This window comes from Pseudopipra pipra, chromosome 17 (genome assembly GCF_036250125.1).
Source record: "Pseudopipra pipra isolate bDixPip1 chromosome 17, bDixPip1.hap1, whole genome shotgun sequence".
Classification (NCBI taxonomy): Eukaryota; Metazoa; Chordata; class Aves; order Passeriformes; family Pipridae; genus Pseudopipra; species Pseudopipra pipra.
This window is the reverse complement of record NC_087565.1, coordinates 238076-258490: the sequence shown is the minus strand read 5'-3', so window position 1 is coordinate 258490 and position 20415 is coordinate 238076. Positions and strand designations below refer to the sequence as shown.

General features: G+C 44.7%; 1 protein-coding gene across 1 annotated transcript in view; it reads right to left on the bottom strand.

The window, feature by feature from the left end:
• Window positions 1-45: 45 nt before the first annotated feature.
• The window catches only part of PPP1R16B (protein phosphatase 1 regulatory subunit 16B), a 56579-nt gene continuing 36209 nt past the window's right edge, over window positions 46-20415 (bottom strand). The window contains exons 3-11 of the mRNA XM_064673595.1: window positions 13585-13655; window positions 11422-11567; window positions 10078-10181; window positions 9623-9747; window positions 7776-7901; window positions 7340-7415; window positions 6813-6942; window positions 5895-6063; window positions 46-5303 (exon numbers count right to left, since the gene is read on the bottom strand). Of these exons, the coding sequence (XP_064529665.1) occupies window positions 4782-5303; window positions 5895-6063; window positions 6813-6942; window positions 7340-7415; window positions 7776-7901; window positions 9623-9747; window positions 10078-10181; window positions 11422-11567; window positions 13585-13655 (1469 nt within the window). The 3' untranslated portion in view covers window positions 46-4781. The remainder of the gene's footprint in view (window positions 5304-5894; window positions 6064-6812; window positions 6943-7339; window positions 7416-7775; window positions 7902-9622; window positions 9748-10077; window positions 10182-11421; window positions 11568-13584; window positions 13656-20415) is intronic.

Genomic DNA, 20415 nt, shown 5'->3' with positions numbered 1-20415 from the left:
AGCAGAGTCCCAAAACATCAACCGATTAAAAACACCTCAGTGGCATTTTTGTATTATTAAAAGAAATTTAATATAATTTTTAAATTAAAAAATTCCATCTCTCTATTAAAGACACTGAGTCAGGTGCTAATACTGTCAGACATACCCTTTTGGCATGAGTTTTACATAAAGTTTAAGATTTTATGCATTGCTTCAATATGTTAAACCATCTTCATACTTACAGTAGCAATAAAGTCAATTCCATAAATATCAAATATCCTTTTTTTAAAAAAGTTTAAATATATTAGACTCTGATTGCCAAAATGCCATTTTATACACAAAGCTGCTAATACAATATACAGTTCTTACTTTTTTTTTCACATAAAATACATTTCATCAAGTTTTATTTGTACATCGTTTACTACTGATCGACAGAATTATGAGTTATTGCAGAAGGCTTGTCATCATCTGTTAATGTCCTGTACACACAGCAGCCCTGCCAAGCTGTACCAGGGTTATCCACATTCCTGCATCCACTCTTACACTGCAATCTGAAGGCTGAAGACAGCAGTGGCAATACTAAGGCTGCATCTGCACTGTTTTAAAACCCCTATCCCCCCTTCAGCTGCAGGTGGAGATCATTGCATTGGTGTAGCTTTGGGAACAGGTATCTTGAGCAGAGTCTCCTCTACCACAGCTTCCACAGCTGAAATAAAGCAAAATATTCTAGGTTGTACTTGTGCCATGGCAGATGTTGCCTGGAGAGCCCAGTGGTACTTGAATTGTGTGAGGGAAATGAGAAGTCCATTAGCAGTTTGGCCAACATGAAAACAGTAGAATAAGGGTGAAGAACAACCAGGGACAATGTTCTGTTGTACAGTCACAGGCAAAACAGAACAAAAGAAGTAAATATTAGCTGTATTCTGTAATAAGAGGTGAGACCTTGCTGCTACGAGTGTGTTCTGGATTCTGCTCGTAGACAACTAATACAAAGTAGTCAACATGATTTGTTAAAATAGAAAGAAGACCCTGTCATTTCCTTTAGTGTATTTAGGAAGAGAGAAGTGGTGATCATGAGAGAAACTGAAAGAGCAAATAATAATGTCAAAATCTGGCATGCTGTGAACTTTTATCCCCTTGCAAACAGTCTAAAGTTAAAGAACAACACTATATAGTCACCACAAACCTTCCAGAGATGGGTTACCTTTAGCAAGCACGATAAGGCACAGAAATACCCAGGTGTAGGGAGAACACCTTCCAGCAGTTTGTCCATGGCTCACTGGAGATCAGTGCTATTGCTTTCCTGGTTTGATAGTCCCTTTTCTATGGAATTGCTGATCTAGTTTCAGCAGAGAAGGTTTGGGTAATCAGAGCTCCAAGACTGAAGCAAAAGGGCACTATACAGAAATTGTAATGCATTTGGGAGCTTGTAAGTGATTTCAATCCCACGAAATAAGACTCTGCTCAATAAACTCCAGAATTCATTGCCTCCACTGTGTATTACACCAAGTCATTATCACTGTTGCCCTGACATGCTCTTCCTCCTTCCCTACCAGGAGTTCCTCATTCACATGGTTCTTCAACCACACCTGCAAGATGGCACAGAATCACATCAGCTACAGTCAGTTCTTCCCAAAAGTGGGAAAGTTTTAAGATTCAGGAGCACCAAAGAAGTGAGACTAAGTGGGCTGAAATCGCATCACAAATCCAGGTCTGATGTCAAACAGATCCCAGCAATGGAACTTAAGCCCTTATGTAATATTTCAGTGCTGTGACTTTCTTGGCTGACAGAGACATTATTTTGAAAGACACCTTTTTTTCCATATAAAAAATGTCTTTCAACGTGGAATGTAAAGCTGCTCTCAGCAACCAGTTTGTTTGTTAGAAACAGTATGACTTCAGCACACAGGAAGATGTGGTGAGCAAAAGGGTTATTCTTGTGGAGTTCTGCTTGCAATAGACCCATCAATACATTCATGTTCTGAAATCTTTGCACAGTCTGAACAATTACAACCTTTGGGTTACTGCCCTTTAAAACACATAGATATCAAAACCCCGCTGTTGTTGTAACATTGCTAAATTTTACAGTAAAAGGCCTTATTCCTAGAGTGAAATACCAATGGAAACAAAAAAAGCTGTTAGTCTAAAATGAACTGGTTTCCCACAGTTTTAATGCTTTAGCAACTATCAGTGAAAGCAAGCCTTAAACTACTTCATACTATTGCATTTCATAATCACCTTTTCATTTCCTTGGAGTTAGATAGGATTCAACACAGTTGATAGCACAGAATTGCTCTGAGAAGGACAAGGGCCCAACTCCTCCTTCGCTGGGAGGGAAGGCAATTCTGGGCCCAAAGTTTGCACCACTTACAATCCAGAGGAGAGCGGCACCAAAATCTGTTACAGTGAATTCAAAAATCTCATTAGGATGGATGTGGAGAGACAAACCTCACCACTGTGGGAGAAGAGAGGCACCTGAAAGATCTCCCCTATGTTCCATAATAGCCAGGCCACACTTGGTGTTATCACAGAAGAATTTACTCAGGGTAACCAGACAACCCACTGTTAAGCATGCACAGATGCAGTAAAGTCTCTCCAGTTACCAAATCATCCTCTTTCTACTAGAGAATGACTTTAAAAATCCCTTAAAGTCAAGTACAAGAAGTATTTTCTAGTCTCATATTTAGCATATGTATTTCAACAATGGAGGAAGCCCATCTTCTCTGAATGCTTCAAACCCTGCCTTTAACAGAAGTTTTAAATTAATTGGGTCAGCTGCTGCCATATTCTTATTTGCTCCTAAGATTGGTAAGGAAAGGAAGAGTAAACTGTCAGTCTGGTAATGACCTCACAGGTCCTGAAGTGTCTCCTGCCCAGTGTGGCTGTGGTGGTGACACACAGCCACCGCTGCTGCCTTGAGAAGCCCAGAGCCCTGTATTGTAATATATCCAGCCCCAGCAATGGGCTAGATTTGATGGGAGCAGAGGGTAGCACTTAACAGTCACTGGCAGCCTAAGTCAACACTTTATAGCCTAGAAAAAAGTTAAGGCTGTGAGGATTCCCACAGAGGGAATGTACATGTGAAGGGTAATATTGATGTCTTACAGCTGCCAGATAAAAAGAAGATGGGTGGAAGCCGCATTTGCTGTTGCTTGGCTGAAGTACAAGTACACGAGCTGGATTGAATCCACTGACAGCCTACAGAGACCCAAACAGGTTTATATCCTCAGAGTCTGGAATTTAAGCTGCCCAAGAAGACAAATATTTATGCAGGCAAAGAGTTACAAGTGCAACAGCCCCTCTGTGTAGAAAAGAGGTTGAAGATTTACAGTTACTGCTGTAGATACAACTGAACTGTGGCCAGTTCCTCGGAGCTGTGTCCCATGGGGCACTCTCCTCTCACCTCCCCCGGTACACAAAGCCTGAACTTGCTGAGAAGCCCATGCTAGTGTTTCTCAGGTGGTCTCTCAGAGCTCACATGGACTGCACCAAAACAGTGTGGTGTGCCAGCGGCTCCACAGCAGAGAGGCTTTGCTAAGCACTGCATGGTGCAAGGCAACTCCTTCAAACACAGAGGCATTTAAACCTTCTGCTGACAGCTGCTAACCACTGCTGGTGGAAGTGGTTTCAGTATGGGAGCTGGAAAACAGACAAAAAAAGTCTCCTGTCCTGCTGCAACATTGAACTACCATAGCAATGGTTTAACAGTTATTTACGAGCCAAAGACTGCAGGTTAATGCAAGTGTCATCATACCTATGGGATTAGAAATGCTTTCATGGCGTTTCTAGATTAGTGTTGACAAGCCTTTCCTCCTCACCCCCCCCGAGCCCTGTGGTTCTGGAAATCCAGAAAAAAATCAGATTGCAAAGCATACTGCCCCTAGTATCTGTGTTGAGCATATAGAGTAAACAAACAGAATCAATAGGAAAGTGAGATCAACAAAAGTCTTTTCAGTTTTAACAAATCAAAGAGTCTAAATAGTACAAATAAGGGTTTTTTAAATTACTTATCCCAGTATAGACCTTTGCCAGTATTTTATTGCAGTAAAATTCTATTGCCAGGGCCCCTTATTGCAACATCAGTTTTAAAGCCTCATGAGTGAAGCCTGTTCCAGGAAAAGTTCTGCTTCAAACCTGAAGGCAGCCTGCATTGACGAGCTGATACAAGCAGAACAGGACCCAGCCAGTGCACAGTTCTTGATGGTGAGCTGTCACTGCAAGGAGATAATACCTTGCAAACTTCCTCAGCACAGCATCTACACTTCCTTGTTGCTCAGGCCCAGGAAGTGCTGGATCCAGCTGAATGGAAAACAGCTCTGTCCACTCTTGCAAACCCCATGAGGGGGTTGACCTCCCCTCCAAGGTATGTGCATCACCCAAGGGTGAAAATGCAGGTCTGAACTGTCACCTTCCAGCCCCTTGGTGACTTGCAGCAAGAGGCTCAGATGCAAAGATTTTAATCCAGATCCTTTCTTTGTTCCAAGGCATCTCATGACTTCCCAAGGATAGGGAGGCAGTGCATGATACCTTTTCCCCCTGGGAGCAAGATGAGGGAGACTCTTTTTACATCATATTGATGTGCATCCCTTCCTCTCCTAAAAGCCTTGCTCCACCTGCATTACTCATTCAGCTGCAATGTAAGTAATTGGCAGGGTAAAGTACAATTCAGGATGAATGAGGCTGCCACAGTCAGGATGTCCATAACTAAATTCTCCCTTTGGAAAGCAAACAATCTGGCAGCTGAGATAGATCCAACCAGCCCACTCACATCTTGTTTTCTCTGGGGCGAGACACAGACAAGACTAGGAAATTCTGCAGCACCCGTGCACCTTCTCTTCCATTTCCTCCATGGGAGCTTTGAATTTCAAGAGGGGCGGATCGCCACTGGACACTGTGTAATACACTGAGGTCCCATTTGAGCTGTAGGGAGAAGTCCTGGATTCGATTAAGTGTGACTTGGCCTCACCCACATTCTCAGCAACTCCTGCCATGCCACTGCTGAAGTGGGTGCTGAGGAAAGGGTGCTGGAGGAGTTTGGCTGCAGCCCGCTGCCTCTTCAGTTCTGAGAGCGTTTGGTGGTTGTGCTCCTTGTAGGTGCCCCAGAACTGCTGGGTGTCGGGGAGCCCAGGGCTGCCGTAGGGCAGCACGTGGCCAGGGTTACTGCTGGGCTCAGCGTGCATGCTCCAAACGTCCCCGTTGGAAAAGGTGTACTGGTAAGGGCTGGCAGATGCCATGAGTCCATTCTGGAGTGGGATCTCAGAGTCACACTGGGTGCTTTTGTTTGCTAACTCTGGAAGGAGGGAGGAGTTCTCCAGCACTGAGTTCTGGAACAAGAAGACATGAAAGAAGAGCATCTTCCACTGTCCCCCATAGCAGGGTTTATCCCTGTGACAACTTCCTAAGCCTACTCCCATTCAGCCTTTCGACCAGACAGGTACTGCAGCACAAACACTGAATTCACCCACTAACAGGACCCTATAATGCTGTGAGCCCTAACCAGGTACATGGAACATTAAGTCAGAAGCACTCACAAAAGAAATAACCAATAGATAAGCATATTAATATAATATGATAGTAACTGAATTGAAAACAAGTAACTGCAAAGCAACTTTACAATTCTTTTGTGATTACCACTTTTAGCTGTAAAGAGAAATGCACACACCGTCTTTTCAGAATCTCTGGTTCACCAGGACCTTATCACAAAACTATTTATGCAGCTGTAAATCCAAAACAGTCTTTCCACTAGAGAGGGTTATCCCAGTTTACGCCAAATGAGAATTAGGTCTTTTGCTTACATCTGATGGATGAGGTCTACAAATTTTTTAGCCACCTTCAACCCCAGGGCACCCACTGCTACTGAACCTGCACTACCAGCCCCCCTCAGTGACTCCCATAATAGAGAAGAGATTCCTTACAGGGTCTGTGTTCTCCTGGTCAGACCGAGTCTCCCCAATTTCTCCAATGAAACCCGAGTTTCTTCCTTCTTCTGCTGCCCCCAGCTGCTGCCAAACGATGGCCTCTTTCTCACACTCCTTCCTGTAAAGGTTTGTTCGGTCCGAAAGACTGGCCCTCCTCACCACCTTCCTGTGGGACAGGGACAAAGGGCATCAAAGCTGTGAGCAGGACATGACAATTCCCCTTACTCCATAATCCCTCTCACCTCCGCCTCACACTTCACAGCCTCTCCCTCTGGAATGGAACATGGATTTAGCTTCCTGGCACCCACACAAAGCAAAGGCACTAGTGTGGATATTAAAGGTGGGGGGAATTTTAAGGAGTTTTAAAGTAGCACTGCAGATCTGCATTAAAGCTCATACAGCTCAATGAACAATCTACTCTGCAACCAGTAGAGTAAAAATATAGAGGAATGGCCCACAGGCTGTTTAGGGAGTTTTGTGGTCTGCTGGACTGCTTTGGTGTCTAGTAAATGTTTTATAAAGACCTGTGCAAATTGTATCTGGGCACAGTATCTTGGCCATGCCATTTTATTATTGAGAAGCTCAAGTTAATCCACTTGAAGCACTGACTGTCCAACACCAGTCCCAGTGGTTTAATAGAGTAAATTCTCACCGCTTGGTCCTCTGCTCAGAGCAGTTATTAAACCACAACAGTGCAAAGCCATTTCCCCCCCAAGAAATAGCCTGTCTTTCTAGTAAAACAGCTACATTTCAAGGGAGCTCTGCTTTGAGCAACCAAAGTCAGCTCCTGCCTCTCAGAGTTTGTTCAGAAAGGACAGATGGGGTCCTGCACACCCACCACAGGGTGCTCTGCAACCACCCCCGGGTGGCCAAGCCAACGCACACTGGGTGACCTGCAGGAAGAGCACAACTCACCCCCGGCTGCCCGTGCTGGAGGTCCTTCGGCTCAGGGAGGATTTATGCCTCATCTGAGACTTCATGATCACATCGTGTTTGTGTTTCAACTCCAGCAGCAATACTTTGAATTCCTCCTCTTCACACAGATCTATGGCACACACAGACCAAGCCCTTAATGAGACAGTTCCCATGTGGTACCATTGACACCATGTTACTAACTGTGCCTTCCTAGTTAAGACACCCATGTCTTACAGTTGTATTCAGCAGGGAGACTCCCAAGCACAGGTTCAGAGGGATAACACTAGTGGAAACACACAGGAGAAAGACTTGGTGCTTGAGAAATGCCTTCTTCCTTGTTTCTATGTGCAGGAAGAAACACTTCGAGAAGCAGTAAAGCAGGAGCTTCAAAACTCCAGTCCCAGTTACAGTAACTGAAACTTTGATTCTAAAGACATTCAAGAAATTACGTTAATGCTTCTGAAGGCACCATGTGAAGACTCCAGCCATTTCTTAGGCATTTCTTTTTTTAAGCTTAGTAAACTCACCTATTGGCATCTCATCCAAAGATGTTCTGGCACTCAAACTAGCCCCATGGGACACAAGTAACTCAGCCATCTGCATCTAAAGAATGGAAAGAGAGAAAGTCAAGTTGACAGAGCTATTTTAGGCAATTTAGGCTTTCCTTCCCAAAGCTGAAAAGTTGGAATAAGATCAGAAGCAATGGCATGTGTGCTCAACTTGCATGAAATTATTCTGGTATGTGTGTGATCTTAAACAATGTTCCTACTATTCACCTGCACGGACAGACATACTCTGTCTGAACTTTCTCAGCAACCAGTTCTTTTTGGAACCCAAAGGACTGATGCTGTCCAGAGAGCCCAGCCCCAGCACAGATTTCTTCCATTTGCAGAGTACTACACAATTTGCCCAGGCAGAAAGAAATGTCACCCTCATACATGAGGCTTGCAGCAAAATCATTACCTGTCCCCAGAAAGCAGCAGCGTGAAGAGGTTCCCAGCCGTCCCAGTCCTTAACGTCCAGGCTCGCCCCCTGGTCAAGAAGGACTTCAGCTGCATGCAGATAACCATTGGCTGCAGCTATATGCAGCTAGGAGATAAGGAACAGAACATGAACCACCTGCAAGGATCATGGATGGCTCTATAGACCAAGTTTCAGTGGATTTTCTTGAATAATGTTTGAGCCTAGAGCTGAACAGGTAGCACATTTCACAATTAGCAGATGCTACCAGGTCAAAAGCAGGTTGTTCCTGTTACTAAAACTCAGTATTACCTGCATGTAATTCTGATTGGAGGGGAAACTGCTCAATATTTCTTAAAATAACTTACCTATATGGGTTAGAAAAATAATGTTTTCACATTTTAAATCAAGGGCTTTTAAGTACTTCCTAATCTGCAGGGGAACAGCACAATCAAAATGCAAGCCTGCAATGGAGTACATCATCCACTGTGCACCCTGCATTTCTCATGCCAGGAGAATGTCTCCTCTTCCCCACTGAAGTGCTGTGGATGTGATTTTTTAATCAAAAACATTTTAAAACTTTGCTACTTTTAGTTAGGGGAATATGATTTTTCAGGTATTGGCTTCCAACTACAGCCACCACTTCGGAGACATCAGAAACAGTTTCCTTTAGTCCCCCAACTTAATGTCTCTGAAGATTTTCATATTTGCCATCTGCTGTTGCATGTCTGAGCTAAACAATGACCTGTGCACTGGTCTGAAGGGATTAACTGCACCCAAAGATCCTCCTATTTCAACTGTGCTGAAAAGGAGAATTAAAGCTTATTTTCAAAAAATTTCCATGTGGATTCCACCACACAAAGTTAAACCCTCATCTGGAAATAAATTCTGATGCTTTTTGGCAACTCAATTAATTTCTACATAAATTTTATGCCACTTAGTCATACCTTCTAGAGGTCACATGAATTAGCAGGGAATCACTTTGGGGTGATACAAAAGGGGAAGCCAAGAGATCTGATTAAATTTATGTATATAATCCTTGTTAAAGGGAAAAAGGTGTTGAAAAAATAAGCTGCAATAAAAGCTTCAGTCATCCAAGGTTATCTTGGAGGGAGCCTGCCCTCCTCTTATGCTTCTGGTATATGCTAAAGGTGACATTTAGATAAGAAACCTGAATGCCACAGCGTCGTCATCAAACAAATGAACCAAGTGCCTGTAAATCAGTTAGGTCTGGACCCAAGCACCAAATGACCAAGGTTGTATGAAACTCCCAACACATATGACCTCATCATTGAATTTCCCCTAAGCTGGGACTGCTGTAACCAATGATTTAAGAAACACATTTGCAGGTGAAAAAGAAGGGAACAGGACTAGGACTGTTCAGCCTTCTTGGTACCTGTCCAGTCAAATCAGATGGCAGCTTGCTTTGTGCTCTACACCTGTCCTGGCTCCTCTCCTCTGCCAGGGGCCGATGCCATCCTACCTGAGCAAACACAGCAGCCATTGACTCCTTGTGAGCCAGATGCTATGCAAAGCAGAAAGGAGGCAGAAGGTCTCCAGAGCTCCCAACACCAGATTCTGCTCCCATGAAAACCAGAGGACTCTCACGCCTCTTCTGTGGGAGTCTGATCAATCTACAAGACTAGTGAGAAGCAAGAGGTCACTGGGAGGTCTTTCAGTCCCAGTTCCCTGGAGGTTAGCAGATGTTTATGTTCTGCAACTCCTCACTGTGGGATTTCTCCTCTCAGTGACTTGTACATGTTGATTTTGTATAACTCCTGCCCCAGGGCAGATTTCATAACCTCTGGGCTGAATGAAGGCAAAACTGAAGCTGCTGCAGTTTCACTCACCAGTGTAGCACCTTGGGCATCAGTCCTGTTCAGGTCTTGTCCAGTCGCAAGTATGTCATGAATGTCACAGATCATGACCTGCTCTGGAGCAGCACGCATCTCATTGATCCTTTCCTGTGTAATCCCTGTTAACATTCCAGTTAGAGGAGAGTTGGAAAGGGTTTTATCTCCACTTCTTGAGTAAAATCAGACTTATGATCCTGGTTGATATGACCTCACACCCTTTTCAGAAGATATGTAGCTGAGGGGACCTGTCTGCTGTCCTTCACCCTCATGATCTTTAGGAATCAGAGTAACTAGACTCTGAGTCTAGTTCCAAGAGTCAGGTTCCAAGAAATGATGCCAGCAGCAGCTCTCTGCTTTTCTCCAGAGGCCAGTCAAGAGCTGACAAACAAGGTAATTTTTAGTACCACATTGACCCGGTTTTGTATTTTACGTGAACTCAATCTCCTTACCTTGATAGGCCATGCAAGTCTCAATGACATCCAAAGTTGGCTCATCTTCACAGAGGTCATATGGCATGTTACCATCTGCATTTACTGCCAACAAGTCTGCTCCACTGCAAGAGGAAACCCAGTTACATGAGAAAAGACCTCAGATATCCTAGAGCAGGCAGTGCCAAACACTGGGATAAATGCTTAGGAAAAACTAACAGGGGTTTAATAGTTGCCCAAATGCCACCAAAACACATATGAGATAAGAAAGATTTGAAGCAAAGCCAAGGAGCTATGAATGGGGAAGATTAATTCCAGAAGTGGATGAAAGGCAGCACACTACACCTCCTTCATGGGTCAGTAATGCACTATTTTGGTCCACATCTGCTCCAGTTTTATTCCCCCATTTAAAGATTTCCTAAACCAAGTGGGACCGTCCTCTAAGGGATGTCCAACTGCATCCTCTTCTCTCCTTCACTATACAACCAAAGAAGGATCAAATTTTCAACACTCATCTCCCAGATGACAGCAGCACAGGGAGAAGTCTGCCTCCCTGAGAGAGAAGCAGCAGACACTGCCGTGCAAGGCAGCAAGTTAACACTTCCAAAGCACTGTCACTCTGGGAAATGGAGGAGAGGGCTCCATACAGAGCCAGAACTATCTGTTCCAGGTAGGATTCACAGCAAGTGCTCACCAAATGGCACAACTCAAAACACACCTGGCTTCCTCCACCTTGCTGGTTAGTCTAGAAAAGACCTGAGATTTAGGGCAAACACTTGAGCTTTAGAGCCTTGGTGAAATCAAGTGGAAGGTCCAGTGCAAGCACCTGTGTCACCACTGGGGAACCAATGCACTACAGGAAGCAAACTGGTTATTAATTACGACCCAGTAAGACAGGTCACAAAGTTCACCCAGGTATTTGAACTATACAAACACGCTGCTGCCCTCCTACAGCAGCGTCTCCTTAACTGGGGCTGGAAGATCTCAAGTGGTGTTTAAGGGCTTGAAGAGGTGGACCCTTGCTGGCTGCTCCTATTTCTACCCACCCAGCGACCATGGTGCCACACGCACACACAGACACACCAAAATACAGGCAAAAAGCAGCAAATTTTGGCCCAGTCTCCAGAAAATTCATGAAACTGAGCCAAGCCACCTGGGGTTTTATTCTGCCTCCTCAGCCTTTCTGCTCTTCCTCCTCCACCCCCTTCTCCCCCAAGCAGGAAGGAGTCCCACGAATAGCCTGAAAGCAGGGAATAATCAGCACCACTGCAATCTCACAAGGTCCTGAACAGTCTCAGTTTTCATCCACAAGAAGCTGTGGTAGAATCAGATCTGCAGAAAGGACAGAGACAAAAAGCCACCTACTGCTGGATGAGGATCTTCACCAGGTTGATATGACCACATGTAGCTGCTGCATGCAATGGAGTCCACAGCTCATTGTCCTTGGCATTGACATTGGCTCCATGGTTGAGGAGAAGTTTGACTATGTCTTCATAGTTGTCTATGCAGCACTGGTGAGGAAGAGATACAGATAGATTGGGTTTTTTAGACTTTGGGAAGATGAGGGCTTATACCTACTCAGCTGTAAAATAATAAAGGGTACCTGGATGTGGAGACCTACTTTATCCTGCACTGTTTGGCAACAAGCAACTCCAACAGAGTTAAACAGCAGCAGGTCAGAAAGGCACCATGCAGAACACCTACACTGGGCAGACCACAGGTCACTGGTGTCTTACACAGCCTTCTGGTGTGGGGGCAGAACCAGCAGGGAATAACAGCAAATATGCTCACAGCTTCTATTCCACTGAGTCTTCCATATTCAAGAGAAAACATAAGAGAAATTCAATGTAACCAGTTTAACCACATACCAAGGGATGAGCTGACAAGTTGACATTCCCTTTTCTTAGGGAAAATCCCACACACTGGCATGTGATTAGTAAAAGTCTTCTCAACAGTTCACCACTACCTACCACAGTTATCTGAAGACGTGCAAATTGGATTCCTAGAATTATGAGCTACTTCACAGGGCACCTTTCATTTCCTGAAAAAGATCAGCATTCTCCCTGCATTTACAGCATAGTCCCAGAGGCAGCCAGCAAGAAAAGCCTCAGCCTCTTTCCTTTGGAGAAGGTGGAATTTGCTCTTTGATCCACCTTGTGCTCACATCTTGACATGAATGTGCATGTGATCAAGACACTCAAGATTCACATAAGATTCATTCTTGTGCCAGAAGCCTGTTTGTGGTCTGTGTGTTACTGCTGACCCACGCAGGAGACTCACAGCTCAGCACACAGTATGGGCCACTAATGGGGCTGAATTCCAACCCACAACAAGCATTTTAGCAACTGAGTGACAAGGATCCTTTATGTATTTCTATTTCTGTTCACTATTTGTACATGGAAGTGAGGTTAAAATCGTTCCTGTCACACAGCAAAGTTACCACAGAAGCGTAATTGAGCCCTTCACTGGAAGCCACTGGTACTGGGCAATACTGTTTGCTTAGGGGCTTCTCTCTGTTCAGGGATCCAATTAATTCTACTGCATGTAAAGCTCCCAGCTTAACTCCCAAATGCACCTTTACAATAACCGATCCTTGAGTGGGCAAGATGGGATTCTCCATGGCCTCAGTACCTAGCTGGGAAAGCAAAGAGGCTGTCAGCATGTCTCTGTGTGCAGGATAACATCTCTTTGGAGAGGTGCTGCTGGTAGTGGTGGGAACCTTTTGTTCTTGTTGGAGCTAGTTTGCATTTTTAAACAAACACCTCATCCAGCTTTGAAGAGAGCAGGCAACTTGCAAAAGAATCCAAAATCCCAAGTCAGCGGAAGCATTTACAGCAGGCACTAATGGCGAAAAACCCCTGAGTGTCTGTTCCAGAAAAACCCCTGAGTGTCTGTTCCAGAAAAACCCCTGAGTGCCTGTTCCACCCTCGGAGCTGTGACAACCACGCCACTGTTGTTCCCTGCAGCAGAGGCGGCAGCTGCCAGGCACGGCCAGTCCCATGGGCCTTGGGGAAGAATAGAAAAACCCTTATGGGATCAGCACAGAGGCTTCAAGGAAGGACACAGACTTACACATCACTATTGCAAATCTGTATTTTAGTGGTGAAGTCCATGGGCCTGCAGTGAGCAGCAGCAGGCTCTTCAAGTGCCCTGTGCATCATTTATTTAAACTACTTTCAAAACTTGCAGATTGACAAGGTCTCTAAACTTGAGTTAATCTGCTTTAAGAGTTTACAGCCCGCTTCTACAAAGATTAAAGGGTGGGAGAAATATTGTTCACGTCTGAAGTCCAGCCCCGATTTCCAAGCTCAAAGTCTGGGATACAGAAAGAGAAGGGTTTGATCTCAGTTTGCTCCCCAAGAAACTGGATTACCAGCACAACATAGTGAAGTTTCACTGCTTTAACTGAGCAAAAAAATGAAATACAGAAGGTCTCTCTGTGTAACCTGGACAGGTCTGCCCAGAGGACAGCAGGAAGGCCCGATGGTGTGGAGCAGCAGGGAGCTGTGACCTCCTCCCACACCTCACCTGATGCAGCGCAGTTAATCCATCCTCATTGCACAGGTCAGGGCTGATGTTGCTCTTCAGCAAGTAACATACTGTAAGGGAAGGACAGAGAGGAGTCAGAGCAGTAATCCTAACACACCTCTTGCTCTCAGCCAACCCACCAGGGTGTTCCAATGTGGGCAGAGTTCCAGGAGACACAAGCTCAACACTGGCCTGTCACCACAGTGCCAGTGAGACAAGAGCCTTTTTGGATTTATCCAGCAGAGAGCACCAGCATACAATTTTCCCCCAACTTCCTTCCATAGGAGACTGAATACATCTATAATTTTCATACAGTAGTGCTGGAACAATCTCCATTTTTACCTTGTGCTTTGCAATGTCCGAGTGCAACCTCTGCACTCTGCAGCCCAGGAGAGCTCAAAGGCAAGTGGGGATTTTGGGGTCCTGAGTTACGGCCGTAGGAGAGATTCCTCTCACTGTGAGAGGGATTAGGTCTTGCCTCAAGAAGTTATCTATCCATGCTGACAAACCAAATACATTCAGGGCCTCGTCACATCTAAATACACCACGGTTGCTTTGGACACTTCACTTGAGCTGTTGGGTGTTTGGAGAAAGCTTCCCAGAGGCTTTATTTTTCAATTGCTGCTTTGGGGAGAAAGGATAAGATTTATTCCATTAAAATGCAAATTTCTGAAACATATGAAAAGTTGTTAGCCCTTAGGTGAAAAATAAAGTTCGCTCTGAGGTACAGATCTTGCACAGGGCAAGAGCAACAAATCTGGCAGAGGATATAAATTAATTGCAATGCCAGAAACTCTTCAAATTCAACACTGCTGACAGATCTTGATCCCTACCCATCTTTTGTTGTTTACTTGCTCATTCCCTGCTTTTTCTCCAGAGAATTCACTATCTAATGCTTTTCCTACCTCAAATGTCACTGACAGCACAAGCACAAGCCAGAGGTTCATAATCATGTCCCTGGGGCCAGAGTAGCAACAGATATTCATGTCATATCTTATTTGATGGCAGGGATGTAAGCACTGAGTGAAACCAGAGCTGCAAAATAAGGAACACTGACAGAGCTAAAAGGGCAATAACCATCCCCAGAGCTGGCAATCGAAACCACTGCAAGCCTGATCACTCCAAAGCATCCTGCAGCCTCTGATCCCTGTCCCACTGTCAGAGGGAGCTCTTTTCCCAGCACATCCACAGGAAACTCAGTTGCAAGGCTGTCCCTGGGGACAGAGCACTTCTGGCATCCAAAACACAACATGAAAAACACACCCACGATGACATCGGTGTTGATTTATGAAGCTTCGTTTAAAAGATCTGGAAAACGCACTCAGAAGAAAGGCAAAATGAAACCAAAGTGAAATTTTGATTGGAAGCCACTGATCTGACATTGTCAAAAAGGAAGGCAAGACTGGAAAGTGAAATAAAACACTTGAAATCACAGAGTTGTTTCACCCAACTCAAAATGAATGCTCAGATTTATGTTTGCTGAAAATAATTTCAGGGATTGACACCTGCTTGATGGAACTGATGCAAAAAAAGCAGAATACAGCAAAGACAAAAGTCATCCACCACTGTGGTGAGTCCAAAGCCTCTGGGTTTTTTACAGCAGGAAGCCCACACCTACACTCGCCTCACACCCCCAGTGCTTGCATGCTTAACAGCAACAAGAGTGCTGAACTCCAGTCAATATATCCAACTCAGTGACTCTGCCTCTGCTGTTTCTGGTCAGCCTTGAGCTCTTGCTCTTCTAATCCAAGCTGAGTGATAGGCGAGTCATTCACCAGTGGATCTGGTTGTCTCTTATTTACCTCGGATGCTCTGCCATTAGGGTTTTAATTCAATCTCAGCCAGTTAAGTGCCATTGTGTACTAATGACATGCAGCTTCATAATCATGTTTTGCCTGATTATAGAGATTGGGACAAGTAGATGCTGGCAGATTAACCTGCTGTCTCTCCATGGGAAAAAGCAGTAGCATAAATCCCAGCTTGTTACAGAGTATGGAGTTTTGTGTTGAAGGCACTGTGATCATGGTTTGACAGAGCTTGTAAGAGGCCCTGAAGGGTTAAGACTCAGAGAAGTATTTATCTTACCCTAAAGCAGCCTTGAATTCTTCACTAACCTCTGCAGCAGCACTCATGTTCCCACACAGGTCCACCATATTTCCCAGTATCTCCCAACACACTGAAGACTGACAATCACAAGACCAAGGAAGAGCACAGAAAAGTCAGAGAATGAAGCTAGGTATGAATGTAGTAACAATGAGTGCAGAAAAATATGGCATGAAGAAAAGATCAGATTCCTTTGCAACCAGTCCTAAGCTGAAGTTTGCATCTCAGTGTTCAGCAGGGGAGCACAGGGCTGGCAGCAACAAGTCCTGGCTCTTTTCTCTAAAGTCAGAGTAAGGTTGCCTTCAGTATTCCTCATGCTCCAGACAACAAATCCCAACAGCTAGGCAGAACTCCAAGAACTGTGATTTCCTATTACATATGCCCCCTTTTACCCAGTGTCCCATCAAGCTCATAGCACAATACAGCCCCCACTCCTACCCACCACCCCAGCAGCAGGACAAGGGGTGGCAAAGAGCAGCTTCATCACCCTCTGCTCCCTCTGGGCTGCAGAGGGACATGGAGGGAGGACACGGACACCTTCCCCGCAGCCACTGCCCAAGAACAGGTCCCCCCAAGGGGCCAGGAAGAACAAATCTTCCTTTCTGATAAACTTCAGAAGAAATGTGCATTTGTGGGGTTTCTAGTGCCTTAGGAATAGGGAAGGGGGGCACAAATGTGACACTTTGCAGTGCTGGAAGCTGGACCCTCGTGTCCAGGCACTGCCACCAACCCGCTTGGCTGCTGAACACAACACAACACGAGGGACAGGGACCCGAGCATGCAAAGTGCTTCTCCTCAAGCACTGCTGGTGCCACACACTTCAGTGCAAAGCCCAACACCTTCTCCCGCCCTCCAGGCACTACTGATGCTGTAGAGGTAGGAAGCAAATGCATCAGCTCCCAAGGACACGGATTAATCACTCAGCACCAGCTGATCACCTTCTGCCAGCTTCCACTCATGGAAGGACAATCCTCCCATATGCCAATGGTATAGCTTGGGAAAAGGTCCTCTGCCAGCCCCTCTGTGAGCCCAGGCCCCTCTGAGCCTGCCAGAACAGGCTTTTACAGGTCACATCATTGTGTTCAGCAGCAAGCAGCCTTCACTTTAACACCACGATTAACTTCTTAGAGAGCTCACTGCTGAAAATGCTGAGCTCCGGCAACTCTGTCCTTGTTTTCACGTAGGTGGGGACAGGTGGGAGCGTGGATACACTTCATTACGTGTCAAGCACAAGTTGTGGGAAGCAGTTTCAAGTGCATAGCAAATGAAGGAATGAAAATTATTACAATAGAAGCTGAGTGAACAAATTGTTGTGAATAATTCATTGCAAATTATATTAACTGAACAATCACTCAAATGTATTTTCCATTATTCTGCTTGCTCTGCCTATAATTGAACCTCTCACGTGCCAAGATGGTGTACATCCATCTTCAATTTATATTTTATCATTCACATCTGTGCTGTGTTAAATGAAAAAAAGCTCCCACAACAGCTGTGAAAATACAGCCTCGGTTTTAAGTCGCACTCCATCATAGGTCCTGGGGGAGACTCAGAAAGATTCTCCTCCCCAAACACAGCAAACCCACTTCTCAGAAGCTCCCTCTCCTCCTAAGCATGTCCAAGCCTCACTTATTCTCCTCAAAAACTGTAAAGCAGGGGAAAGGCAAAAACAGCACTGCAAATGCCCTAAGGAAAATTCAATGTGAATAGTCTCTCCCACCTGAAGAGATATTACAGCACTATCATTTTTCATCAGTGTTACTTCCCACTGAATTTACACTGGAAACAACTTTTCCAGAAAAGTTCCTAAACCAGGTGAAGACTTCTTTATGGAGAAAAAGAACCTTTGTTAGTGCAATCCCCGTTAAGTCAATAAGCTACACCATAAAATACTGGATACTATTACACTCCCATCTGTACCCAGCACTTGCACACCTCAAGTATTAATAACTCATATGAGAAAAAGCCAGCTGGAACTGATATGGATACCAGGGAGGGAAAAAAACCCCCTCCAACAGATACCTTCCTGAAAGAAGGTCTTGATTCCCCTAAAAAATATATAGTGTCAAACTGTTCATACTGGCAAGCAGGCTCTGTGCTCCAAGTTTACATACACACACAGGTCACTAGTTTTTAAAAATCCAGGTTTATCACAATCCTTTGCATTCAACAATTTCTTTCTGAAATAATTTAAACTCTTCTAGTTTACCTTCTGGTGAACTAGGCTCTTTAAGGCTACCTTTAAAAGCTATTATTCCACTGAGGTCTCTAGGGCAGTAGAATAATTCCTGTATGTTCATACCTGATTTCACTGAATAAAATGAAGTTTCACTTGGGTTAAGACACAGACTTTTACACATTGCTATAAGTCACTTCCATACAAATGTAGCTTTGGTCAAAGACCCAGTCTAGCAGAAGAAACTCCTCCCAGCATTACTTGTGAGATACCAGTGGTGTTTGTGCCACACAGGAGAGTTGGCAAAAGTCTGGAAAAACTGATCCCATCCTGCCAGGCACGTCAGGATGGGCTCAGCTGCTCAGCTACTTCCAAGCTGCATGTTTACTGCTGTGGTTTTGCACGGATATTTATTGCACAGGAGAAACAATGCCAGGAAAACAGCACTGAAGCTGTAAGCGCCCTGCCAGCAAAGCATCCAGCTTCCTAGCACAGCATACAATGATATTCACATTTTACAGCATATCTAAACCCTGAGCAATAACAGGATAAACTTATTCAGCCTTATCCTCCACTCCCTGCAACGTACAACTGATAGCCCATTGATAAAGACTGCACCTTCCTAAAGCTTTTCGAAAGAAAAAAATCCCCACAGAAAACACAATGCCACACTCAGGCAGCTTCAAACACGTAGTACACCTAAAAATAAATATGGCCCAGTTTGCCTGCTGAGCCAGCGACCGAGACAGCCCATCATGACTGATCACCGAGCTGTCTCAGGAAGGTTCAAATCCTGTTAAACACTTCCCACCTAGTTTATAGCTGGACACACACGTTGCTTCTAATATATTCACAAAATTGGGGAGGTTTGGAAAGAGGCAAACAGAGCCACATCTGCTCTGTGCCATCCTCACACGGGCAGGGACGCTGCGTGCAGCTACACTGAACCCAAGTGCTGCTTCTCGAAGGAAAATCTATTTCTGATTTCAATGCTTCTTGCTTAAGAGGGCACAGCCCTCCTCATCCCAAGGAGCCTGTTCCACACAGCAGGCTCCTCCTGCAGAGCTGGGGGCCTGGCTTGTGCACAAGTTTTAGTCTGATAGCAAGTGAGAGTTGTCAACAAGTCAAACATATCTAATGGAGAGGGTACAATTCTTTCTCCCCACCCCGTGTCTATGTCATTCCATTTCTGCTCTCTGCTTTGACCCTTATCCATCACGCTGGAGATATTGAACACATAAAGCAAAACTAAAGTCAGAGATTACTTCCTCAGTTTCCCATTTCTCATCTGTTATTGGAAGAATAAATAAATCATTCTGGCATGGTTTTTAAACAGATGATGGGCGTTGAAAGGGATGAGTGTTTTATATAAACATGGGGCTCAGCTGCCTTCAGCAGGACTGCTGTGGGCATGGGGCCAGGAAAGCAGATTCCCCAATATCCCTGCGACAGCGACACCTGGGCTGCCAAAGAGTCTCTTCTCTCTTTAGGAGGCATTCTTGAGTAGGTATTTGAATAGTGCTGATTTAAAGAGTATTAAAAAGAAACCCTAAAAAGAAAAAATATTATATCAGACTTAGGGAGGCATGGACCAAGCAAACAGACGCCAAGATTCCCAAGGATGACTGAGAAGCTGTGGCAAGCAGCAGAGTAATCCTGGCTTTTAGGGTGTGATGGTGCACAGAGGGAATCGTCCCACTGTGGTTGGAGCCACACGAGTCAGTGGCCTGTGCAGGGAACACCAACATAAAGTGAGGGATGAGGAACACATCTCATTTCTCTTCATGTTTCGGGCTTAGATGAATGGTGCCTACAGAGCCAATAACTCAACCAGGACCTCCTATTCAACTGCTGTGGCTAGGTTCAGCTTTCTTCCCCCAAAAAGCTCTTCTTGGAAGTCATGAGAACACATGCAAATCCATTCAGACAACACATCAAAGCCTTTTATCTGAGCAGCACAGAGGATCCCACTTACATACCTGTTCAGAAATAACTTTTGATGTATTGGACTGAAATCTACCTACTGAGACATGCAGCAGGCAGCACCTGTTGATGTCTGTACTAAGCTTATTAGAAATTAAATCTTTTAGGGTACCAAAAAGGAAATGTACCAAAAAAATCAATTGGCTTTAATAGAAATGACAGCCTAAAAAGTGTTTAGATAAACAGGTGCAATGATGTCAGAAGAGAAATTTTTGCAGTTGCTTGAGTCCATGAAGAGCCTCCCCAGCTACATTAGCACAATAGTATAACAGGTGATCAGAGGAGCAGAACTGCAACGCCCCCCAAACTCCACGCAGAGCCAGCCTGCCAGTATTTGCAAGAGGATACTCTAATATGCTCTGTGTAGCAGGAAATAGTTCATATTGCCATTTGAAAGCATTATTAGGTTCCAGAGTCAACAGCTTCTGCCTCAGCTCATATTTCAGGTATCCTGTGGCCTCAGCTAAGCAGCTGTATGGTGACCTGAACTGCATGAATGTTTTTAGGAGTCTCAATTATAAAACAGGAAACTTTCTATTTAGAGTAACGGAAGAGCGGTTTTGGTGGAG